This window comes from Cibotium barometz, chromosome 33 (assembly GCF_041138505.1).
Source record: "Cibotium barometz isolate CiBa-2024 chromosome 33, ASM4113850v1, whole genome shotgun sequence".
Classification (NCBI taxonomy): Eukaryota; Viridiplantae; Streptophyta; class Polypodiopsida; order Cyatheales; family Cibotiaceae; genus Cibotium; species Cibotium barometz.
Genome location: NC_141078.1, coordinates 3,288,452 through 3,313,968, shown reverse-complemented (window position 1 = coordinate 3,313,968; position 25,517 = coordinate 3,288,452). Strand labels below are relative to the sequence as shown.

The 25,517-nt window shown below is 43.3% G+C and overlaps 1 protein-coding gene across 1 annotated transcript; it reads left to right on the top strand.

The window, feature by feature from the left end:
• Window positions 1–2,076: 2,076 nt before the first annotated feature.
• On the top strand, window positions 2,077–6,676 carry LOC147619200 (triacylglycerol lipase 1-like). Its single transcript, XM_086772823.1, has 9 exons — window positions 2,077–2,544; window positions 2,709–2,810; window positions 2,914–3,054; window positions 3,155–3,265; window positions 4,952–5,095; window positions 5,185–5,225; window positions 5,797–5,876; window positions 6,107–6,202; window positions 6,328–6,676. The coding sequence occupies exons 1-9, from the start codon at window positions 2,359–2,361 to the stop codon at window positions 6,624–6,626; spliced, it is 1,200 nt and encodes a 399-aa protein (XP_086628949.1). The 5' UTR covers window positions 2,077–2,358; the 3' UTR covers window positions 6,627–6,676.
• Window positions 6,677–25,517: the final 18,841 nt, after the last annotated feature.

Here is a 25,517-nt window from a genome sequence, read left to right as displayed (position 1 = left end):
CTTGAATCAAATTGATCTAATAGAGCATAACAGTACATAAAACAAGAGAAATAGTACAAAATCACTAACAATTTCATTTGAATGTTTTTGATATACCAACCTTGTTAACATTTGGAAGGCGACACTTTTGAAGGGTGTTGTAACCTCGTAGCGTAGCCTGGCATTATTGTATGTGTTTGTGACACATCACTAGGTAGAGTGATTAGCGCTTCTTGGACAAGGCCTACCTTTGTGGATTGGGCGGCAAACCATTAACGGCCTCCACCTATATCTCTTAAAAATCCCTCTCTTTTTTGTCTCTCTGTAGCTCTTTCTTTCTTTTCTTTTTTTCAATAAAAGGCAGCTTTATATTTAAAAAAAAGAGACGAGTCACAAGTAATGGAGTTTCAACACATATCTGAAATCCACTTTTTCAAGATGGTCCTTCTTCTCATAAAGGTGACAGAGGACTAACCTATGCCTTTCTTTCCTAGGCTTCCTATCTATCTTCTTCTGCACCCTTGAAATCTTAATGGCATTAAGCTTCCTTTGGTAGAATCTTTCTCCAACCTTCACTAGGTTCTCTTGCAGAGTGCCAGCATTCCGTGTGTTGCCGTTGAAAGTTGCCGCTAACCTCTCTATCCAGAAGAACCAAAGAATTTCTGTTCTAATCACTGACCACAATTCAGTGGAGCAACCAATGGATTCCCCAAGAAGCAAATGTTTCCAAGATAGTGAAGATTTTCCCCAGCTAGTTACATACGCGTTGGTTCTCGCTATCCATGGGGCGATGTCCTTGCAGAGATAAAAGATGTGTAGATCGTCTTCTTCCTGTTGGCACCTAGCAGATTTCCCATCACCCTTCCCTAGCATAAGAGCTTTTTTTTGAGACCATATGGCTCTATACATGATTAGCCAAGCCAAGCATATGGCTTGGCTTGGCTTTTTTTTGAGACCATATGGCTCTATACATGATTAGCCAAGCATGCTCTCTTGGGTTCCACATACCTGCCCCAAAGAGCTTCAAATTGAAAGTACCATTGCTTCCTATCCCAAAGAATTTTCCATCTTTGATTGAGGATACAATGTATAGGAGACGCGGTATGCTGATGAGGAATAGGCCAGATGTTTTTCTGGTGCGTCCACTGGAAGGCTTTCACCTTGGGGGTGTCTTCAATAGCCACAAGCCAGTCCTTACGATTCCACCACATCAGCCTTCTGCCTATAAGATCCAACTGGTTATCTGACAGGTTGTACACGGCAATAAGATCTACTCTTGAGAGCCAAGAATTTGTTTCTTTGTTCCAAAGATTGCCCCATGTCTTAATGTTCATTTTGTGTAACTCTAAGGCCTCAGCGAGATCGTTGGCTTCCACTAGAGGAACGTCAACTACTGGCCACTAGATTGAGTCCCTGCTATGAATACCCAACATATCTTTGTAGTTCAATGATGGCTTTAGGTGCTTTTTGATTCTGAACCATGCCTTCCAAAGAGAGACCGCTAGCTCTGATCCTTTGGGAGTAATCTCAAACTTGCTCCCGAATAGAGTGAGGGTTGGCAGATGCTTCCATTTATGGTGTCCTCTTATATGGAATAGGTGGGAGTTTCTGTTCAGTAGGCCATGCCCACTTTTGGTCTGGAGAGAGAACTCCTCTTAAGATCCATTTGGTAGCCAATCTGTTTGGCATCTGCCATGTTCTCTTTCTTCTTCTTGCATCAATTTATTGTTGGGTCACTTATGTTTACCATTTTTTTTGACTTCATGTACCATTGGGGTGGTAGATGGGTGCCTTTTACAAGGATCTTAAGTAGGTCACTTACATTTACCATTTTTGACCTCTTGTACCACCCCATTAGATGGGTCACTTGTGTTTACTCTTTTTTGACGGGGGTGGTAGCTGGGTGCCTTTGAGAAGGGTTTTAAGACCCCGTACCTCTTCATTTAATTACCACAGCTAATGTCCTTCTCTGTCTCTCGCTCCCTCTGTCTCTCTCTCTCAGACAGCATTTATTATCTAGCACACAGCGCACATCAAAACTCTAGAAAGCTAGAAACACAGGCCACAAGATGCCAGTCTAACTTCAAAGCTCAAAAGGCATGAATGCTAGGGGCATTGTGCGCATGACACATGTTACGCTAATGCTCATTGTCTAATCCAGACAGCCCATGACACCTGTGATGCATGATGGGGAAGGAGAAGGTGCCTAAAAGCTCTACAATTCCCATGCACATGCATATGGGCATCAGGCATTAAAAACTCTCGTCTTGTTTTGCAAGAGAAGTTCGCTTGTGACAGAGCTGTGTGAGGAGGAGGGAGCCAATTTCTTCCATTTGGGCAAGTTCATATTCTGTGTTTGACGGCGGTCTTTTCTCTGCAATGCTTGTGGGCTTTGATGGTGTGGTGGTCATGATCATGCTGATGTTCAAGATGATGTGGAGAGCCACATTTGTGCTGGTATCTCTGCAACTTGTGTGCGGATACACGCCTCAGCAGCAAAGGCAGGATGGGCTTTGTGCATCTCTAATCGTCCCTCAAGGAGACTACAGCTGTCAAGAATACATGGTAAGTTGGGTGCAATGCACGTGTGTGTGTGTGTGTGTGTGTGTGTGTGTGTGTGTGTGTGTGTGTGTGTGTCCAATGTAGGTCATATTTGCACTGAGCCACATGGCATATACCTACTGTAGTTGTGAGAGGAAAACATTTGTGGGAACAATTGTGATGGTCAGGTACAGACAGATGATGGCTTCTTGCTCGGGGTTCAACGTATGGCCGCTGCAAATGGTGGAGGCAACAAAAAGCCAGTCTTTCTCATGCATGGAATTCTATCTGTAAGTCCCTTTGTATATGCTATAGAGGGTCTGGGCTTTAGGCAACCCAAAAGGGGTGTCTCTGTGAACACTGTTTTTTTTTTTTCTGAGCGCGCTCGTGCAGGGAGGGGATTCTTGGCTGCTAAATTCGCCATCCGAGTCGTTGGGCTTTATCTTAGCTGATGCTGGCTATGATGTATGGATTGGCAACTTCCGGGCATCCGATTACAGCTATGGCCATGTTTCCTACACAAGGAAAAACAAGGTGTGAAAATGCCAGCAGTGTGGACCATTTGTAGGTTGATACTTAACATTCTAACATTCGAACAACGTACATATGCTTGTTATGTGTGGTCATTTTGCAGGAATATTGGGATTGGACTGTGGACGAGCTTGCTGAGAAGGATCTTGTTGCCATGTTGGATATGGCATACACAATCACAGGAACTCCTTTCCATTACATAGGTTATTCACAGGTAAGTAACCTTGCCCCTTTAGCTTGAGAAGGATGCATTCTAAAATTGTCCTCAAACTGGTAGCCTAGTATTGGACAATGTGTAGTTACAATGTTGTGTCAAGCACCACAAGTGAGCATGTAAGTATTCTGAAACCCTTGGCTGATCAAGTATCCATGTACCTTGTTGTTGAAAAGAGAGTGGAAGCGCATAGTGTGGGCGAGTGGGAGAGAGAAAGAGAGGCAACCCAAAATGTGGATGTAGCCCATTGACTTGATTTTTGATATATATTTAATGGGGGTTTTTGTAGCTAGAGCTCACTGCTGGTCTTCTGTATCTTCTCTATCACACATTTTCTGGTCTTCACAAGATAATATCTCCTTGGGATGTGCTGACATGCTTGTTGTGCTTTTATATACAATTGGAGCTATGTTTCCCACTTGGCCTGTTGTCTTCACAAACCAAAGATCAACAGCTCCCATCATCATGATCTGCTTTCAAACAAAATGGTGCTTTACATCACATATTTGCGAGCATTAAAAATTCTTGCAAGAGGAATTAGATTAACTCATTAATGAAATGTGTCCCATTGTGCTGACGAGCTCAAGGGGGCAACTGAAGCATGTGATGGCCTTTGTTTTCTCAACATACTTAGTGAGCTCTAACACTTTCATGAGTAATGCATAGTGAGCTCTGCCACCCTTCAAGGGCAAATTCTTTTGAAGAAGGGAAATGAAGCAAAACATATTAACTTTGGTAACTCACACACCCAGGCGCCCACAAGGGGGGCGTCTCCCCTCCAAATATTAGCCTCAAAATTATCGGGCAAGAGCCACATATATCGAGGCATGCTCCTATGAACAACGAGAACAATCCGCGCCACATGCAACCTCAGTAGGAACACTGGAGCAGTCGCATAGGGATACTCCTATTCTTGAGTGAAACCTGAGCATCCAATAGGGCGTGTGCTACACACACCGCGGGAACATAGGGGTCTTTACCCATGGGGCTGGGAGACTTGAAATCAGGACCCCTTGGTTGTGAAATCCAAGTCTTCCAGAAGCTGGCTCATACTCCCCTCTTGTTGTGTCACGCCAACTTTGTAGCTAGCTTTCAGGGAACAAATCCTCTAACCTACAAGACAGTCCTCATAACCTTCAGGGAAATTTTAATCTTTCTTGATTCGATTTTGAATGAGTTGGAAAAATTTACACCTACTTACCTCTTACATATGACATTCTTTCGATTGGGAGTGTTGTGGAAAGGGCTTGACACCTGCATGTTGTGGGAAGAGCGTCGGGAAGGCCATCCATGATGATGTACAAGGGAGCCAGTGTCAAAGAGAATGTGGACTGGCTGACCATTAGTAGCTCTTGCCCAAAAGGTCGAGGATGTGGTGTGTGTGAGTGTGGACCCCAGGTCAATGTTAGTCGGTGGCAGCCAAAAAAAAAACCGTCCTTTAGTGTAATTTTCACGGCTCAAATTGAGAAAAACTGGTTGTAATTTTGGCGAGCCTTGAAGTTAAAAGATTCAAAATTTTGAAATTTTAGTTATAAAACCATTGAAGCTATGGAATGTTTCAATAAAAACCGTTTGAACTTCAAGGTCATCCTTTTTTTTTTTTTTCATTGCTTAGAAAAAAGGTTTATTTCTGACACTGGCAACATTATGTGGGTGGTAAACTTTGTATATATGAATTACATGCAGGGTACACAGGCTGCTTTTGCAGCCTTATCTGAAGGCAGGCTCTCAGGCCAGCTCGACAAGGTTGTCATGATTGCGCCTGTTGCTTATGTTACGCATGCTAGCAACCCATTGGGCTTAGTAGGAGCCAAATTGCAGCTGGATCAGGTCTTTCTTTTCCTTAAATTTCTGTGTTTTAGTTTGCTCTCAACATTTTTCGCTGTCTCTTCACCTGGGTTTGTTTGCTTTGAATGCAGTTGCTAATCCTGATCAGACTCCACTTTTTCAGCACCAAAACGTGAGATCTCTCTCTCTCTCTCTCTCTCTCTCTCTCTCTCTCACACACACACACACACACACACACTATATCTAGATGGACTTCCAAAGCCCACTCAAGATCGAGGCTCTTCTCGTGTTCACTTTTAGTTAGAAAAATTTCTAACATGTTGAAAATCTCATGAAAAATCCCCTCGCATGTATATAATCTATTTATATAAAGGTCACTCAAATTGCATGAAAAATGCCAACTTTTCAAGCCCTTTCAAATCGTTATGCTAAGTGTTGTTCTGCAACATTTTGGGTATTTTTAAGAAAATCATTTTTTCAAATGGAATTCCCTTTCACTTAAAATTTGTTTGAATTTTTCTATGTGCTAAATAAGTACACACTTGGAAGTTTTATAACTTTTGGAATATGTCATGCAAAAGTTATTACATATTCTTGAAGCCACTTAACCACTTTTGTGGCTCAATTACAAGACTAGTGTTAAGCCTAATGCGTGCCTTCCAGAGTGAAGGCCAAGAGCATAGAGATAGAACGACCAGTGTGGTCGAAGCCCTTCTAACAAAAAAAACTGGTTATGTCTATAGTTCTGGTAGGCAACTTGTGGATTGGATATGTGCCGCTTCGAGTACCCGATGCTTCAACGCTTGGGCAACCATCTTTACAGGTACTACTATTGTGATTAGCTTTGAGGAGTGCAACCTGTGGGGATGGAACCCTCACTAATGCTATATACTACTCTTTTGTGACATGAATTAAGGGGACATGTTTTCATATTTTGATTATCATCCTCATTAGCCTTTTCCTTGGTTTATCTTTAGAAAGATGTAGGATTGAGAGTTGCTTTTTATTACTTTGCTTTTGAAGTTGATAAGACGTGCTTTCTTTATGTGCAAGGTCCCAATTGTTGCATTAATGATTCTCGGAGGTCTTTTTATGACAAATACGAGACACAAGCAACCTCAACAAAAAACTTGCACCACCTCGCACAAAGTAAGATTTGCTTGAATGTTAGGATTTCCATAAAGTGTTTTTAGTTAAATTGGTATTGTGTTAGTGTTGTGAACAATTTTAATTTTTTGTATGAATGACCTTGTTTGCATTCGTGATTATTGCAGTGATTCGGAAAGAAACATTCGCCAAGTACGATTATGGAGCCATGGGAAACCTACAAAGATACAATTCCATCAAGCCACCATATTATGATCTCACAAAAGTGCCTACCAACAAGATGATGCTAATACATGGTAAACATGATGCTCTTTCTGATATAAATGATGTTATAAACCTTTGCAACCAATTGCCACAAGGTTACAAGACACTCTTTGTTGAAGATTATGCCCATATAGACTTTATAGTGGGGTATAATGCCAATGTCAAAGTGTACAATGAGATACTTAGATTTCTTGAGCTATGAAATATACATAATTTACCTTGAATTGAACAATGAAGAAGTTCTTGTCCAAATGGGTTCCAAGTAGACATGACTCCAATCCTTGAACATGAATAAGATTAATTATAAATGTATATGTTGCAAATAAAGACATTGAAGATCAAATATCGAGAGCTTTCACATTTTAAATGGTATTGCATTACAGTTAAAGATGGCAAACATAGTTCATAAACACTAGTGTTCTTTCTTTCGTAGAAAAAAAGGTCAACAATTAAAAAATAAGAAAATAAATTTGAGCAAGTGTTTAAAGTCTTGCCATTTTACTATCTAATTAAAATTTGAGCGAGTTTTTAAAGTCTCTTGCCATTTTACTATTTGTTGCTCAAAACATTTTAATTAGTTAAAGATTTCAAACATAGTTTCCTCCTTTTGGCTAAATTTAGGAAAAAAGGTGATCATTTGGGAAATTTTTTTTTGGGGTAGCTTTTTCTTTATTTTTTGCTAATTTACCATTTGTTACTCAAAAAATGCTAAAAACATTTTAAAATTAATAAATGGTAATTAAAAATATGTTAAGAGTGTCATCTTATAGGTGTAACATGGATAGAGCCTTGGAGTGGGGTATAAAAGCAGGGTTGCAACCTTGTATATTGAGCTATCCAAAAAATAAATAATGAATTGAGCTTTTAAGAGCATACAAAAATGGCAAAAATCTAAGGTTGGATGCCTTTAAATATAGCTTTTAGGTGCAACATATTTTAATATAAACATGTTGAATACATGAAGGTTAGCCATTAGAATGGTTAGCAATGTTACATGTTCATTAAAACTCCCACGTGCACCTATTGTGTATTTGTTGATTCTTCCTTTGCACTTGGCTAGTTATCAGCCCATGTTATTGAGGTAGTAGGAAGGAAGATGTGGTGTGTAAAAATGATCACACAAGGTCTTAGTGTTCTTTATGCCTCTGAAGCTTTCTCACACCTTCAATAGCCCCCTCCATGAGAGGGACCCTATATGTTGTAGTTGGTGTCTAGTTGAGGATTAGGCTCCAAGGATGCCTACATGCATGATTTGGGGAGCTCTTGGTACTGCTAATGAAGTTAGGGTCCTTCTAAGTTTTTCTTGTGAAAGAGGGTAAAGCTCGTAGACCTTGAAAGCTTGATGTGCTTCGTTTGTTGTTATTGGAGCAAGGTCTTTTTAATTTGCCTTTGTCTTGAGCTTTGTGGGTGATGATCAGTGTTTTTGTCTAGCGCAACGATGATGCTTCTTATCCTTAGAGTGTTTGGTTAAGGTTGTCATAGCCTTTGGACTTGTTTGTTTTCGGTAGCCACCACTATTGATGAAGAAAAATGATGACATGGACCTCCTCTTGTAGTTGGATATCATCACACCATTTACTTGATGTGGACGACCCTTACAAAGAGGTCTGAAGGCTAGAAATTCCTTTAAGAAAATTTTCTCCCCTCATGACACCTTAGGACATAGCAAATTACCTTAGGACATTTTTGATTGATGCATAGTAGTAGTACATGAATTTCCACCATTGTTGATGCCTTTTGTGTGTTTGTGTGGATGGTACTTAATGACGAAGATCATGTTTTCCTCATGGCCTTTTTAGGTCACCTTTCATGGTCAACTTTTGTGTTTTGGAGCTCATATTGGTTGCCTTCATGTTGGTGATGCCAGCTTTGGGTGGTAGACAACATTGAGGTTTGCCTTTGATGGCACTTTTGCATGGAAACACCAACTATGCTTCTCTTTGGTGCATACAACACGTTGGCACATGTGATTTGCATTTTGGATGTAGAGATGCATTGAATTTGTGTTTAGGGCACAATGTGATGAGAAAGTGATGAGTTGGCCTCTAATCAACCAGACTCTGATACCATGTTAGGATTTTGCATGGCTATGGATACCATATATGATCCTTGAGCCGGTGCATGTTGGTAGCTACCGGCATGCCTAGGTAGCACTTGCACTGGAAGCTATGCATTGGGTGCTCCTGGTGCATGCCGGTAGCTACCGCCATACTAAGGTAGCACTCGGCATGCATCGGGAGCTCCTGGTGCATGTTGGTAGCTACTGGCATCATGTATTGGAAGCACTTGGCATACTTTGGTAGCACCTGGCGTGCATTGGGTGCTCCCGGTGCATGCCCGTATCTACTGGCATACCTAGGTAGCACACCCGCCGGCATGCATTGGGTGCTCCGGTGCATGCCCGTATCTACCGGTATACTTAGGTAGCACCCGATATGCATTACGAGCTCATAGTGCATGTCACTAGTTTACAAGCATGCCTAGGTAGCACTTGGTATGCATTGGAAGCTACCTAGGTAGTAGCACCCAGAATGCATTGCATTGGGTGCTCTCGGGCATGCATTGGGTGCTCCCGGTGCATGCCCATAGCTACCGGCATACTTAAGTAGCACCCGACATGCATTGGGAGCTCTTAGTGCATGTCGCTATCTATCGGCATGCCCAGGTAGCACTTAACATGCATTGGAAGCTCTTGGTGCATGCTGATAGTTACCAGCATATTTAGGTAACACCCGACATGCATTGGGAGCTCTCAATGTATGTCGGTAGCTACTGGGATACTTAGGTATTACTTGGAATGCATTAGGAGCTCCCGGTGCATGTCGGTAGTTACCGCCATGCCTTGGAAACTACCACTGTACCTAGGTAGCACCCGATATGCATTGGGTGCTCCCAGTGCATGCCGGTAGCTCGACATACTTAGGTAACACCCGACATGCATTTGGAGATTCCATTGCATGTCGATAGCTATCGGCATGCCTAGGTAGTACTTAGCATGCATTAGAAGCTATGGGTATGCCTAGGTAATAACAGTGCGCTCCTAGTGCATGCTGGTAGCTACAAGTATGCATTGGAAGCTCCGGATGCATGTCGCTGGGTATACATAGGTAATATCCGACATGCCTCGATAGCCCCTAGTGCATACCAACGTGCATTGGGAGCTTGTATGTGTCAGTAGATTAAGGTTCTATCTAACATTCCTAATTTACATATGTACACTAATCTAACACAAAACATGTTTGGAAGCGAAAAATTGGCAAAAAACACTATGTTTAAGCAAAAACTCTCTTCTTTGAGCTCTCTAATCACCCAAATCTCTAGTTTTTTTGCCTAAACCATTGCTAATCCAACTCCCAACCACAAGCTATGCACAAAATCAAAACAAAAACAACAAAACAAATCCAATAAAAATCGAATGTCAAAGCCACTTACTTGGCACCGGGCTATGGAGACTCCGTCAGATTCAAAACAAAGAAAGCTTTGGCAACAAGTAGTGGATTGGTGCTCCTTGACACAGCGACCCCAAAGACGTTTGGCTCACTCTAACGTGTCGTGGGAAGTTTCCTACCCCACTAAGCTCGAGAGCTAGCACCAAGAGCTTCACCGTAGCCACTCGTCCACCACCGTAGCCACTAAGCTCGAGCTAGCACCAAGAGCTTTACCGTAGCCACTCGTCCACCACTATCGTCCTCCCGTACTCGTCGTCACACCAAGGCGGTTGCTCTAATCCAACGGATGGTGCAACCTCTCTCTCGCAAAGATCATGTGGCATCTCTACGGAAGACGATCGCGTTGGTAGGCTAATCACTCAAGCAAGAGGGAGAGAGGGAGCAAGAGGGAAGCAAGAGAGAGGAAGTGATTTGCATTAATCACTCCCAAACCCTAATCCTAATCCTAGCCCTAATCCTAACTCTTAGGGTTAGGGTTAGGGTTTGGGAGTGATTAGCATTAATCACTCCCAAACCCTAACCGTAAGCACACCACACATGCTAGATTAGAGTTGCAAGAGAGAGGGCGAGAGAACACTCCACTTCTATTACACAAATGGGAGAATGAGTTACAAACAAGAGAAATTGGCTTTTATAGTTCCAAGCCTTTTCCCACACGACCGCCCAGGAGTAAGTGACCTGAGGCGCCCAAAACATAGTTACAAGGCTTTTGGTTTGGTCAATTGACCAAGATCCTCTTGTTTGTCCTTCGAAGCCCAATACTAGGGCATTTCCCTCATCAAAGGATGGGATTTACAATATAGTCAATTACATAAGTGTGCGGACATAGTTGTCGTAGGAATGTGTTAAACCAATATGTGGTAACAATGCCTAAAGCTTATGCATTAGCCATATAAGGCTAATGCCTAAAGCTTATGAATTCATAAAGGTTATGCATTAGCCATATGAATAAGCCTCATGCATGTGGCTAGTGCATAAGCCTCATGCATGAGGTCTATACATTAGCCATATGCAAAAGCCTCATGTATGCGGCTTATACATAAGGCTTATGCATTAGTCTTATGCATTAGGCTTATACATAAAGCTTATGCATGAGGCTTATGCATAAGCATCATGTATAAAGCTTATGCATATGGCTAATGCATAAGCCGAGTACATAAGCTTTATGCATGAGGCTTCATGCATGAAGTTTATGTATAAGCTCATGCATAAACCTTATGCATAAGCCGCATACATGAGACTTATGTATTAGGCTTATGCATATGGCTAATGCATAAGCATCATGTAAAAAGCCATATGCATAAGCCTCATGTGTAAATCGTATGCATATGGCTAATGCATAAACCGGGTACATAAGCTTTATGCATGAGGCTTTATACTTAAGTCTCATGCAAAAGCCGCATACATGAAGCTTATGTATAAGCTCATACATAAACCTTATGCAGAAGTCGCATATATGAGGCTTATGTATCAGGCTTATATATGCATATGGCTAATACATAAGCCTCATGTATGCGACGGCTTATGTATAAGGTTTATGCATGAGGCTTATGCATAGTTTTATGCAAGCTACGAATGTTATCCATAGGGCCTATGCATTAGCCTTATGCATAAGGCTTATGCATTAGCCAAGTGCTACCTAGGCATGCCGGTAGCTACCGGAATGCATTGGGAGCTCCTATTACGTATCAGGTGCTACCTGACAATGTCGGTACCTACTGACATGCACCGAGAGCTCCCAATGCATGCTCGGTGCTACCTAAGCATGCCGGTAGCTATGGCATGTCGGTAGCTATTGATATGCACCGAGAGCTTCCAATGCATGCCAATGCATGCCAAGTGCTAGCTAAGTATGCCACCCCCCACAAAGTCTTCCACCGCCACCATTGAACTTCCACTAAAACTAAACCCACCTATTATATGGATTGGACTCCCGATTGAGAATGGTCTCCAACGGTGGCAAGCCCACATCTACCCCATGATCCACACCAATCTCATATTCTTTGAGGCATGCAAAACTCTTGGAAAACCCACACTTACACAAGAAAACATTTACATTCAAATTTGACATGAAATGTAAAATTACATGAAATGCAAAACTCTTGGAAAACCCACACTTACACAAGAAAACATTTTACATTCAAATTTTACATGAAATGTGTTTAATGAGTGTTGGGCATTTCATCCCTAAAATTTCCATAGGAAATAACCAATTGGAGTGCAGATTTCATGTCATAGATGCATGTGCACTCGAAGGCCAGATAATCATTGGAAAAGAGTGGATTGATACCACTCAGTACCAAATCGATTTGCGTGAAGAAACGACCACCATGGAAATCAACGGCAAAAAGACCACCGTCCTCTTGTGTCCTCAAGAGGAAATCATCCACACATCCTCACCCTCGAGTGCTCTTCCCCCTCGTGCCCCATCCTCATCACCAACAGTCTCCCCTATTCCCACACCCCATGCCTCACCAACGCCGGTCGAAAGGACATTGTCGACACCCTCCTCCAACCATGACAATCAAGCCTTGGCATCAATATTCTCCCTCAACTCTAAATCCTTGACCACCCACACCGCCAACACTCTTCTCCAACCATGACAATCAAGCCTTGGCATCAACATTCCCCCTCAACTCTAAATCCTTGGCATCAACATTCCCCCTCAACTCTAAATCCTTGACCACCCACACCGCCAACACCCTGACCTCTTATCTTTATCATGATAATCAATGATGGGTGCCCAAGAATCTTCTTGCAGCTCAAGGTTTCTACAATGGCTACACAGAACTCTGGATCCCAAAATGGCCACTACAAAAATCCAAGCGCAAGAAGCCAACTAAGCCAACCAAAACCAACCCTAAGTGTTAGATATCCGTAACGCCGCTACGGGCGTTACCACAGGAGGGGACGGCCTCTGGCTCACCACCCAGCCATAGAGGAAGAATGAGGATTGCCGCTTATCCCCCAGGCTATATAGTGTGTGGCCTACCATCCACACTAGCCTGGCCGCCCATGACTCCGCATGGGCGTCCTCTCCCACTGAACCCCGGACATGGCCATCCGGTCTGCCGTCGTCGATCATCACAGGCGTTACAGCCTACGTGACATTACCCCCCCCTTAAGAAGAGTTTTCGTCCTCGAAAACAAACTGGGGAAACCTCTTGGAAATTGCACTACGGCGTTCCCAGCAGGTAGCTACCTCCTCATCCCTATCTGTCCATTTAACAAGTACCTCCTGGTACACTTTATGTCGGGTTTGTCTGTCACGATACTCTAGAATCTTTTCAGGTTCATGTGGTATCTTTGGTGGCTCTATCAAGTCCACCAAAATCTCTGGAGAAACTGCGTTCTCTAACCCGTGAACTGATTTTTTCAGTTTACTGACATGGAAGACAGGATGGACTTGAGAACTCTCCGGTAACTCAAGTTTATATGCTACGTCCCTAATCTTCTTAAGGATTTTAAAAGGACCACAATATCTCGGAGAAAGTTTATCACACTTTCCCGTTTTCATGGTTTCTGACTACGCAGGAACCTTGAGGAATACAAAGTCACCTTCTGCAAAGGTCACCTTTCTACGTCCTTTATCTGCATAAGCTTTAGCGCGATCCTGAGCGCTACGAATGCTCTCACGTGCGGCTCTGAGCATATCATTCATATCTTCAAGGAAATCCTTGACAGATTGAATCTTCTCCTTTTCTAGGCCTACAGCCATCGGAGATCTCGGCTGGAATCCATACATTAACATGAATGGTGTAAATCCAGTCTCGCTGAGTGTTTGGAGCTGTTATAGGCAAACTCCAATAAGGGCAAGTACTCTTCCCAATTAGATTGCTTCTTACTAACATAAGAATGCAACATATCCTCTAGAATTTGGTTAACTCTTTCGGTTTGACCATCAGCCTCCGGATGATCTGCCGTACTCATATTGAGAGTAGTATCCAACTTTTTGAAGACTTCCCTCCAAAAATGACTGTTGAACTTTCTATCTTTATCCGACACTATATCTACGGGCAGGCCATATAGCTTGTAGAGATGTTCAATAAAGAGTTTTGCCAACTCTGGCATTTTAACAGTTTTCTTCGTGGCGATAAACTTTGCCATTTTAGTTAACCTATCCACTACCACCCACACCGAGTCATTCCCTCGACTCGTCTTGGGTAAACCAGTAATGAAATCCATGGAAATGCTTTCCCATTTCCCTTGAGGAATCTCCAGCGGCTCGGATGGAGTAGTCCTCCAACCTTAAGATGTTCATGTTTATTGACCTGGCACTTATTGCATTTCAGCACATAAGTCTGGACATTCTTAAACAAACTAGGCCAATAAAACTGTCTTTTTACTAGTGCATAGGTCTTCTGAATCCCAGGATGACCCGCACTTGGACTATCATGACTTTCTTTAAGAATTTGGGCCCGAAAGTCACCAATAGTTGGTACACATACTCTACCCTTGTAGAGTAAATACCCGTCACATCAATGGAGTAATTAGCATATTTCTCCCCCCGACGAAGTTTATCACTCCCCTTTGAAGCCGTGGCAGTCAAAGGTGATGAAGGGCCTACGTCAGAGCTCTCCGGCTCCAAACTATACCCAAAAGACACAGCTAGTCTCTCCGGACTAACTCTCGCTTCCCTTCCCGTTGCACCTTCGGCCAGTCTCTCCGGACTAGCAACATGTGCCAACGAGGGAGGTGGTCGCGTCTGTGAAGAAGTGCGTACGCGTACAGCGCGCCAGACCTCTGTAAAAGATGGATCGTGCTCACATAAACCACGTAGTGACTCCAAGAAATCATTCTTGAAGACTGTGAAACTAAGTTCATTAATCTGTGGCATGCGACTAAGTGCATCTGCCACCACGTTATACTTACCTTTCTGGTAACGTATCTGAAGGTCAAACTCCTGTAGAATCTCTGCCCACCGAGCTTTTCTACCCTTCAGTTCATTTTGACTTGAAAGCCATTTCAGACTTTCAGGGTCCGTCCGGACCTCAAAAGTAGCACCATAAAAATAGTGTCTCCACTTTTTCAGTGCATGAACTATCGCTAGTAACTCTCGCTCGTAAGCCGAGTAGTTACGTTGCGCACGATCTAACTTTTTACTCTCAAATGCAATTGGGCGTCCCCTTTGCATAAGTACGGCCCCAATGGCCTCATTACTAGCGTTTGTTTTCAAAACAAACGGCTCATTTGGATCGACAATAGTCAAAACAGGTGCAGCTGCTACGGTCACCTTGAGCTTATCAAAGCTTTTCTGTTGGGCGTCCCCCCAACTAATGTTTTTAGTTTTTGACCGTAACTGGTCAGTCAACGGGACTGCAATCTTCACGTAGTCCTTTACATACTGTCGGTAGAACCCCGACATGCTAAGAAAAATCTGCAGTTCCTCGAGATTCTTCGGCACTGGCCATTTAAGAATAGCCTCTACTTTTTCTGGCTCCATCCGCGTACCATCGGCGGCGGCGGATATAATATGGCCAAGGTAGTGAATTTCTGTTTCAAAAAATTCACATTTGCTCTTCTTTGCAAATAGTTTGTGCTTTCGCAACAACTCGAACACTAGATGCAAATGCTCTATGTGTTCTTTCTGTGTCTTACTGTACACAAGAATATCATCTAGGAAAACTACTACGAATTTTCCCAGATATGGACGTAAAATACTGTCCATCAGCGTCATAAACGTTGCTGGAGCATTGGTTAGCCCAAATGGCATAACCAAAAACTCAAAATGCCCGAAACGGGTCCTAAATGCTGTCCGCAACATCTTCTGCTTTTATTCTAACCTGATGATACCCAGATCTCAGGTCTATTTTTGTAAAGTATCTCGATCTATAGAGTTGATCAAACAACTCATCCATGCGTGGCATCGGATACTTGTTCTTAATCGTTATCTGATTAAGAGCCCTATAGTCTATGCACATCCGTATAGATCCGTCTTTCTTCTTTACCAGAAGAATAGGTGATGCCCACGGACTTGAACTAGGCCGAATGAAGCCTTTGTTCAAATATTCCGTCAATTGTTTTTCCACCTCCTGTGCCTCCGGAGTGGCTTAATCTATAAGCAGGTTTGCTTATAGGTTTTGATCCTGGCATAACTTCGATGCCATGGTCTACTTCTCTAGATGGTGGTAAACCATCTGGCAAATCATCAGGAAAAACATCCTGAAATTCCTCTAATAAATTCATTAAAGTATCTACGTACTTTTTCTTTAATGTCTCATTCACCTTGGATTTTTTCTTGTTTGAATTACATGCATGCCAAACAGGGTTTTCAAACAGTGGGTCTCGTCCAAGGCTATTTTGTTTTTCTTGTTTGTCTACGCAAACATCATTTACAGTTTCATCTACGGAAACAGAATTCAAAAGAGGGTAACAAGCATATACCTTTGCTATCTGGTCTCTGCGGACCGCTGTACACAGCTCCATGGAGGAAATAAGTGGTGTGGCAGGGATAGTACGGTCGCCCTGCAGGGTAATGACTCTACCTCCGTGCTCAAAACATAGCGTATTATGTAAGTAATTCCGAGCTAGACTAGGGCCCAAGCCATACAGCCACTCCCTGCCTAGATATACGTCTGCTCTCTGGCTAAGTGCATGACCTGAAAGTCAAGCGGAGCCTCGTAGTCTTGCATAGATAATGGGACCCCCAATACTACGGTATTCCATACCGTTTTATCATATCCGTTGGCTAGGCCAACAGTATACTCATGATCACTCCGGGTCTCAGTCAACCCCAACTTCTTGACTAACGAGTAGTTCAAGAAGTTGTGGCTAGCTCCATCATCAATAAAAACTGAGACTCTATGGCCACCTATGGTGCCATATATGCGCACCATGTCATGCGGACCTACAGTAGGCTGCCACATCGCTGGTGTCACTGAACAAGCGTGATGCTCATCACAATGACACACTGTCACCTCTTTGAACTCTGCGGAACTGAGAGGGAGTCTCTGCACTGTATGCAACTACCTAGAAGATTTACCATCTTTTTTGGACTCGTTGCCACTCGTGCTGACTTTAGACTTTGGACACTCAGCCTTTGTGTGCCCTACTTCATTGCAATTAAAGCAGCAATTTTCCTTTCGTGCTTTAATATATTGCTCTTTCTTTTGGATTTCGGTGTCTCTTTTCTTCCTGGTGGATGGTCGCGGTTTTTTAGACCAATGACCACCCTGTCCTTCCTGGTCCGTCCTATCCCCTTGTTTATCACTGCGGAACCCTTTTCTTTTGAGGCCTGACCTCCTCTTTTCACTACCCTCAGTCCTGCTAGAACCACCACACGCACTACGGCGCTTGATGTCATCAAATATCTGTGCATATTTAATTGCCTCTGCTAAGTCTTTAGGCTGTAAGGGCTCTACGTACTCAAGGTAATCATCTTTGAGGCCTCTCTTAAAGCCTCGCAATGTCTGGAATGCATTGATTCCCTTTAGCTTGAGTACTATCTCCCTGTAGTCTGAGATGTACTGAGTTAGGGATTTGTTCTCCATCGAGCACTTATCCCATAACTCCTAGCTTCTCTCTGCCTCATTAATAGGCAAAAATTCTTTTCAAAACATCGTTTCAAACTCCATCCAAGTGGCAGGACGAGTTGTCAAACTCATCCACCACTTGTACGCTTTGCCAGTTAATGAGAGGCTAGCCTCTACGGGCTGTATACGGCTAGGCTGCTGTCGTAGCGCGTGCAAATCTGACCACTTCGCTAGAAACATATTGACCGAGTCCTTGTTTCTCTCCTTCTCCTCGCCACCAAAACTAAGCGGCTTTAAGTCTTTTAATAACGACGAAGCTGTCACTATACGGACGGCCCCGCAGGCGCATCGACCTGTACTCCTGCAACCCCACTGGCGAGGCTATGCTCACCTGTGCCGCAGGAGCTCGGCTACCACGAGGAGTCGGAGTACTAGCCGAGGCGGCTGCTGTCAGTGCATCTAACCGTGTGGAGATGCTCTGTAGCATCGTGACTAGATCAGCCTGGACTTTACCCATATTGTTCAATTTGGCATTAAGATATTTAAATAGTCCACTAGAGAGCTCCGTCTCTGTCAGGACGTCGGCAGGGTCCAATAGGTCATAATCATCGTCGTCGTACTCTAAGAGGTCCTCCTCGGTCCCCTCGGCGATGTTGGTGTTCATGTCTTCTGGCTCGTCGGCCAGAAAGGGGTCATCTGCCATAATGCGGCCGTTGCGGGCTCGCTGGGTCCTAAGGCAGGGTCAATAGACGAGGAGGGCGCTGGCGGATCACGCGTGATCGACGAGCGCACTCCGGACGACCGGACAACGGTCGGGCGTGTACGGCCTGACAATTCAGTCAAGGTCAAACCCGCGACCGAGGACAAGAGACCTGAAAAACCTAGAGAAGTAGAAGGCGGTGGGGACACACTACGCCGAGCAGACATCTTTAATTCTTGCAAAAAATAATGTGAGAACTCGGAAATTACAAAAAAGAACGCTAATAAAATGAGCACTGGTGGAGAGAAAATAGTCACCCTCCTTTACAATTGTCTATCGATTTGTGTTTCCTGCGAGCCTAGACAGCGCCGCTTCTTCGGGATGCTCCGATCTGAGAGAAAAAATGCCTACAACTTATAAAAAATTTAATTCGCTCGGAAAGTTGTGCCTGAAAAACTCGGATTATCCCTTGCCGGGATTCTCCCTCCCCAGCCCCGAGAGAGAGGATCCGTGTGAATTTACTTTTATTTTTAATTTTATTAAAAATGAATAATGAAAATATATAAAAAATGATTTTTTTTCTTCTCTTTCTTTTCTGGTGGCCGCTGATGGCTGGCCGGCCCCCTGGCCTGGCTGGCATTGTGGCTGCGCTGGCCGCCGGCTTCTCTGGTGGCCATCGCCTGGCCTGGCTGGCCGTCGCCCGGTTGGCCGCCGCCTGGCTGGCCTGGCTGGCCGCCTAGGCTGCCTGGGCTGGCTGCGCCTAGTTGGCCTGGCCGCCCAGTGGGCTGGCCGCCTAGGCTCTTCAGATGGCACATGGGTGCTCTTCACCCCCCTCAGACGGCGCACATGCAAGGACACGCAGATTCTTTTCGCCCCCCTCAGACACACAGTGCTATGGCTGGCCGCCTTAGACTCTTCGCCCCCCCTCAGACACACAGTGCTATGGTGGCTGGCCGCCTTAGACTCTTCGCCCCCTCCTTTACACGAGTTGCATTGCCACAGACTGTTGTGGGGCTGGCTGGTCTTTGCCCCCCACCCCCACACACAGTATTGCGTTTCAACATTCTTTCGTGGGGCCGGTCTTTCCCCCCCTTCCACAGTGGCGACCTTTCTCTACACCTTATCGAGATTATGTTTGTGCAGACAAACTTCAATTTTGAAAGGAAAAAAAAACGAAATAGCTTACCTGCATTTTTGCTTGCTGTGTGTGACGGGGAGAGAGAGAGAGAGAGAGAGTTCTTCCCTTCAAAAATGTCTTGGCCGCCTCCCTCCACACACTCCATCGGAGATAAGGATGAGGAGATGAATGGTTGAAAACCATTGAGTGGGCTCCGGTCCCCCGGTCACGTGCGGACCCTGACGACCCCATCGAACCACGCTCTGATACCAGTGTTAGATATCCGTAACGCCGCTACGGGCGTTACCAGAGGAGGGGACGGCCTCTGGCTCACCACCCAGCCATAGAGGAAGAATGAGGATTGCCCCTCATCCCCCAGGCTATATAGTGTGTGGCCTGCCGTCCACACTAGCTTGGCCGCCCCCATGACTCCGCATGGGCATCCTCTCCCACTGAACCCCGGACATGGCCATCCGGTCTGCCACCGTCGGTCACAGGCGTTACAGCCTACGTGACACTAAGCCAAAGCTACTACGAAGGCAACAATCGCCTTTGGCTCCCAAGAACACCGCCTGTTCTCATCCACCACAACAACTCCCTAGGAAGCTACAATAAAAGGTTCCAATTGCTGACATTCTTCGCACCTTTTGACAAATTCTATGGTGTCTCTGAACAACATGAGCCACCATAGTCCTGTTTGAAGTACCTTATGAGCTATGATTTTCCCAGCAAAATGCCCTCCTGCTATCCGTGAATGAGCTTCATCCAATATCATGAGACAAACTCATCTTCTCACACACATCTTCTTAGGACATTGTCTTTTCCTAGCTTATATAGTTCTCCCATAATTAATTGATAAGGTGCAGCAACCTTGATAAGCCGCCGCATTTTATCTTTTTTCAAGGGTGTTTTCTAACGAAAAACCTAGATAATTAGATACCTCCTCACTCCATTTAGGCATCATGTCCAGTTGAACAAACAAGCATCAGGGAGATCATCTTCAACACTAGTTGTTGGATTCCCATTTGGAATTCTTGACATATGATTGGCTAACAAATGCTGTGTCCCTTTTTTTACCGTAAACTGTAAAGTTGAATTCCAACAGTAATAGCAACCATCGTGTGATTCTTCTCATGGTGCAATGCTTATTCACCAAGTATAATAAGTCTTGATGGTCCATGAAGAATACGAATTTGTTGGCCGATAGGTAATGTCGATATACTAACCATGGTCAATTGTTCTCTCTTTGTGGTGTAGTTCACCTCTACACCATTTAATTGTGAGTGACGACTAGCGAAGCAGACTAGAAAGTCTAATTCAAACTCACCAGGCTGGGCTAGTACACATCCAATAGCAAAGTTTGATGCATCAATATGCACATGAAATATGAGGTCCCAATTGGGGGGGCGTAGAATTGGCACGCTAGACTACAACAACTAGTCCACATCTACCCACTCCTCTTAGCGTGTTCACATTATGGACCGCTTGTATATACTTTATTATGTGTGTTAGTCACTTTATCTTCTTTGTAGACCTATTTTGTTGTGTGAAGAAGAAGAAGAATTTTTAGCCTCTCACCTTGTATGTTATCTTCTAAGGTTTGTGTAAGGTCCCCCCTTCCGAAAATAGGGAAAACACTTAAGATAGTCCACTAAGTCTTATCTTAGAGAAAATTTCCTACTCATCGACACCTTGACCATACAGAGATTCAAGGATACGATTCATAGGTAAGACCTAGTTCTATCCCGTAGGGGGAGCGTGGTCTTCTAAAAATCAAATCACCCATAGGGTAATTGATCATAATTTGGGCAACTACTAGTCATGATTCCTAGAGACAACGCTTTTTTCCTCATCCATGTAAGGCACAGCCCCGCTGGCCTAGTCTTCTAGAATAGAGTTGCCCAAGAATCTAGCGTAGGGCTTTCACTTAATCTATTGGAAAGCTACCCGACTAATCGGGTCCACCCGTCCGTAGGATGGTGCCGTCGGGGCATTCCATCCTCCCACTTTCCACCCTACTCACGCGTCAATTTGTTTTCTAATTAATCCTACCACACTGTTTGACATAAAAAAAACATGTTCCTTAATTAAGGCCCTTTTCACAAGGTTTATTAAAACAACCTTTTTTTTCACAGTACAATAATGCCAAGACAAGATTTAAAAGAAAAATTTATACATGAATCAATTTCATACAAGCCAAACTGGTTCTCTTATTCTTTTCATATTCTTTTCCTTTATACCGCCGATGATCTAGAATTCGGCCTTCCAGCCTCCACATGCTGGGTAAAATCCTACGAGACCATACACCTCATCGTCGGCCGCTGTGGCGAGGACTCAAGCCGGCCTGTCGCCCTCTCAGGCTCCATCGCTCGATCCTCCCGCCCCTCAGAGGGATGTCTGCGCACTAGGGTGGGCTAATTTATCGCACTAGCCTGGGCCCTCAGAACTAGGCAGCATCACAATCACTTGCCTCAATCGGCAAACCTCATTCTCCCAATGGTATGAGGGATACCATGGGCCAACTCCGGGCCTTACTAACGTCTCCGCCGTCCGGCTATACAAGCACAAGAACGGGGCAGCATCAAGGCAGGGAGAGTTGTACCTGTACCTTAATTTAACCAAGATAGCAATCCATTTACTCAACTAAACCATTGGACTAGAATCCATATTATCTTCTTAAGAAAACAATCCTTTTCACAAAGATTTTAGCATTTCAACTTGAGATTGCGATAAGTCATTCTTTATTAAGGCATATGCTATTGCTTAAAAGAATACAAACTTTAAATGGTAAATCAATAAAATAGATCACTGTAACAATCAATAGAGAAGCCGGGGCCATACCTCAACCCCTAAGAATGATATGTAAATAAAAAACAAAATATGTATATACCTTATAGAAATTTGTCGTTTATCTCGTTGTCCTTGCTTGTTAACAAGAGCTTTAGAACTTGACATATGAGAATAGAGTCTTCTAATACCTTGTCCTTTGATTGAAATCATCCAATAATCTCCAAGCTTTATCTCCTCTTACTCATACTGTGATTCTCTATGGCAAAATAGCCTTCTCCTACAGGTCTACAGCATAGTATTCTTTCTCTAAAAGAAAAGCTATGGAGTTTCGGTCTCTTCCTCCGGAAGACCATAGAAATCTAAGCTTATTTTCTGAGATATTAGATAAGAATGAAGGGATATATGCATCTCAAACTCTAGGATTACCTTGAGGCTACTTGCTGCCTTCTCACAGTTTTCTCTATGTAGAGATCCTGACAGAAACAACAAACTGTTTTGACCATAACTCTCTGATAAAAACTCAGAATATAGTCATATAACCAGTCAAAAGAACGGGAACGCATCTGGTCTATAAGCCAACGCGGGCAGAATAGGCAAAAACGTCTGTATATAGCCACAAACGCGCCATCTTTAGAAACGCGTTATTTTTCTACATTTTTAGTATGCATGGACTCTAAATGTGTAAAAGCACTCTAAATATGCAAATATTTTTCTACTGGTTATGTCACCTGGAAAGTGACCTCCAAAACTTCATGTATGAGCTTCAGTTAACACTGCTGCCTGCTGACTCTCAGGAACACATCTCCTGATAATCTGATCCACTCCTCTCTTGTACAGATATCCTCAAATTACTGAATAGGTTGCACTTCTTAATACCAGCTTTCTCCTGTGGTCTTTTGTCATTCCCTCAGGGAATATACCTTTAGTAAGGTAATTAAGCATCTGTTCATACCAATCATCTGACTTGGTTGCCTGAATCTAAAATAAATCTGTATCAGGTAAATCATCTGATATCCTTTCAGGAGGTTCTCTTGACTCCAATCTGCTTAAATAATCAGCAACAATCAAATGTTCCCTTCCACGTCTATGCACAATTGAATAATCAAATTCCTGTAATAAGAGAATCCATCTAGCCAATCTTCCTGTTGGTTGTGGTTTGTTCACCAAATAGATCAATGCCTGATGATCCACATGAATTATGATTGAATTGCCCAACAAATGATGCCTGAACTTTTTCACTGCAAATATAACTCCTGGGCACTCCCTTTCAGTAACAGAATAATTTCTTTCTACTCTTGTCATTGCATAATAAACTGGTCTAAACCAGCCTTTCTGTTTTTCTGCATTAACACAGCTCCCACAGCAATATCAGATGCATCTCCAAACACATGGAATGGTAAACTCCAATCAGGAGGCTGCATTATTGGTGCTACTTGTAACATCTTCTTCAGTAATCTAAATGTTTTTTTCCTGTTCTTCTATCCAGACATACTTCACATCCTTCTTGGTCAACTTGGTCAATGGAACACAGACATGAGACAAATATTTCAGAAATCTATTATGCCACTTGATCTGTCCAACAAATCTGCACAATTCCTTCAAATTAGCTGGTGCTTTAGCTTTTTGAATAGCTGCCACTTTTCTGGGATCAACTTGCATTCCTTCTTCTGAAATGATATGCCCCAGTAAAATCCCTCTTTTAACAGCAAAAGCACATTTGGCTGGATTAAGACTCAACCTAGCCATTTTGCATCTTTCAAAGCATAATCTAAGTTGATTAAGGTGATCGACAGCCTTCCCAAACACACTAAAATCATCTAGAAAGACTCTCATGAATGTTGTCAAGTATGGAGCAAAGACTTCCTGTACCCATTTCTAAAATGTAGATGGAGCATTTTTCAAGCCAAATACCATTACATTACTAGCATATACTCCCCACTCTGTAACAAAAGCAGTCTTCTCTCTGTCTTCTTCTGCCATCAATATCTGATTGTAACCACTGAATCCATCCAAGAAACTATACATCTGATGACCTGCAACTGCATCCAACAGAGTATCCTGAAATGGTAATGGAAAAGGATCAGTTATAGTGGCTGCATTTAGTTTCCTGTAGTCAACACAGATTCTGAGTTTGCCATTCTTCTTTGGCACCACCACTATAGGTGATAACCATGTCACCTTCTCCAAAGGATAAATAAATCCCACTTTCAGAAGTTTATCCAACTCCTCCTTGACAGCCTTTGCATAATTTGGATTCATCCTGTATCTCTGTGAAATAACAGGGACTGCATCTTTTTTGAGGTACTGGCTACTGCAGTTCTCAGGGATTCCGTCAACCCATTACAGAAATATTTCCCCAGCATCTCATTGGTTGGCCTTTCATTGGGTGCTAGTCTTCCATTCAAATCTAAAAACTGTTGTGCATAATCCTCCACAAGGAGCCTCTTCTGTTTCATTGTTTTAAGCTTCTTCAGAATATCAGTGGGTGTTTTCCACCTTTTGAATCTTGCCAGAAATGCTGTTTGTAATGCTTGTGTAAAATGGGCTGCACCATATTGTATAAACCAGTTCATAGCCTTACCCTCCAATGTGGTAGCAAATTGCTGATTTTTCACATCATCTCCATACAATGCTCCTAGTCCACTTGCTTCCCATTTTGTGATGAATTGAGCTACATGGGCATCAGGGTCTTCCTTTTTGGACTCACCCTTGAAGTTTACAAATTTGACTTTGAGATTTGCTGGATTAGGGGGTTGTGCCATTGATCCTGGCTGTTGTGTTGCATCAACCTTTCTTCTTGCTAGTTTTTTAGGCAATGGTTGAAACCTTAGTTATCTCCTTGCCTGTCTCTGAATTTGAGACCATGCTAGCAGTCCCACAAATCGGTTTTTGTTTCTCTCCTCCTCACCTGGTGTAACCTATAATTGCTGATCAGTAACAACATCTTCTGCTGCATGACTAGGGCCTACTTCTTCAGTCTGTACTTCCTGATCACTCAGATACCCTAAATCTAGGATATCCACCTGACTGCCACTACTAGACCTCTGTTGTTCTTTCTTCTTCTGTTTCTCTTCCTGTTCTAATTTTTCCTGTCTCCTGGTATAATAGGTTCCAAAACCTTCACCCCTGTATTTTTCAGCATACATACACCATACACCTATTCTGTTCATCAGATTATTCTATTGCTGAGACCCAGGTGCATAATGTTCACAGTGATGACCTGCATAGCTACGCTGATTTTTTCGTCTTCCCCTGACCAATTTAGGTGTATAACTCAGCCCATATGGTTGACGAAATTGCCAAAGATACTGATTATGCCAAATTTGCCTGAACACACTGCCTGTATACTTCAAGCCAAAAGGAGCAACCTGTTTTGTTTGTTCTATCCACACTACCTCCCTGACCTTTCCAATAATGTCCAAAGGTAAATCAGGAAACTGTGTGTTCAGAAATACCTGACTATATGCCTCAAACTCCTCTTGTTCTGTTGTCCAATTCTGAAACTCCTGTAACAGAGCCTGTGCAAAGGATTCTCGTTCCTCCTCTTCAGTAGTCCAATACTGAA

Excerpts from the sequence above, each read along its gene's own strand:
- LOC147619200 (XM_086772823.1), top strand. The coding sequence starts at position 2,359 with ATGCTTGTGGGCTTTGATGGTGTGGTGGTCATGATCATGCTGATGTTC. Across the intron at positions 2,811-2,913 it reads TCATGCATGGAATTCTATCT|GGAGGGGATTCTTGGCTGCT; the intron begins GTAAGTCCCTTT and ends GCGCTCGTGCAG. Across the intron at positions 6,203-6,327 it reads CTTGCACCACCTCGCACAAA|TGATTCGGAAAGAAACATTC; the intron begins GTAAGATTTGCT and ends TGATTATTGCAG.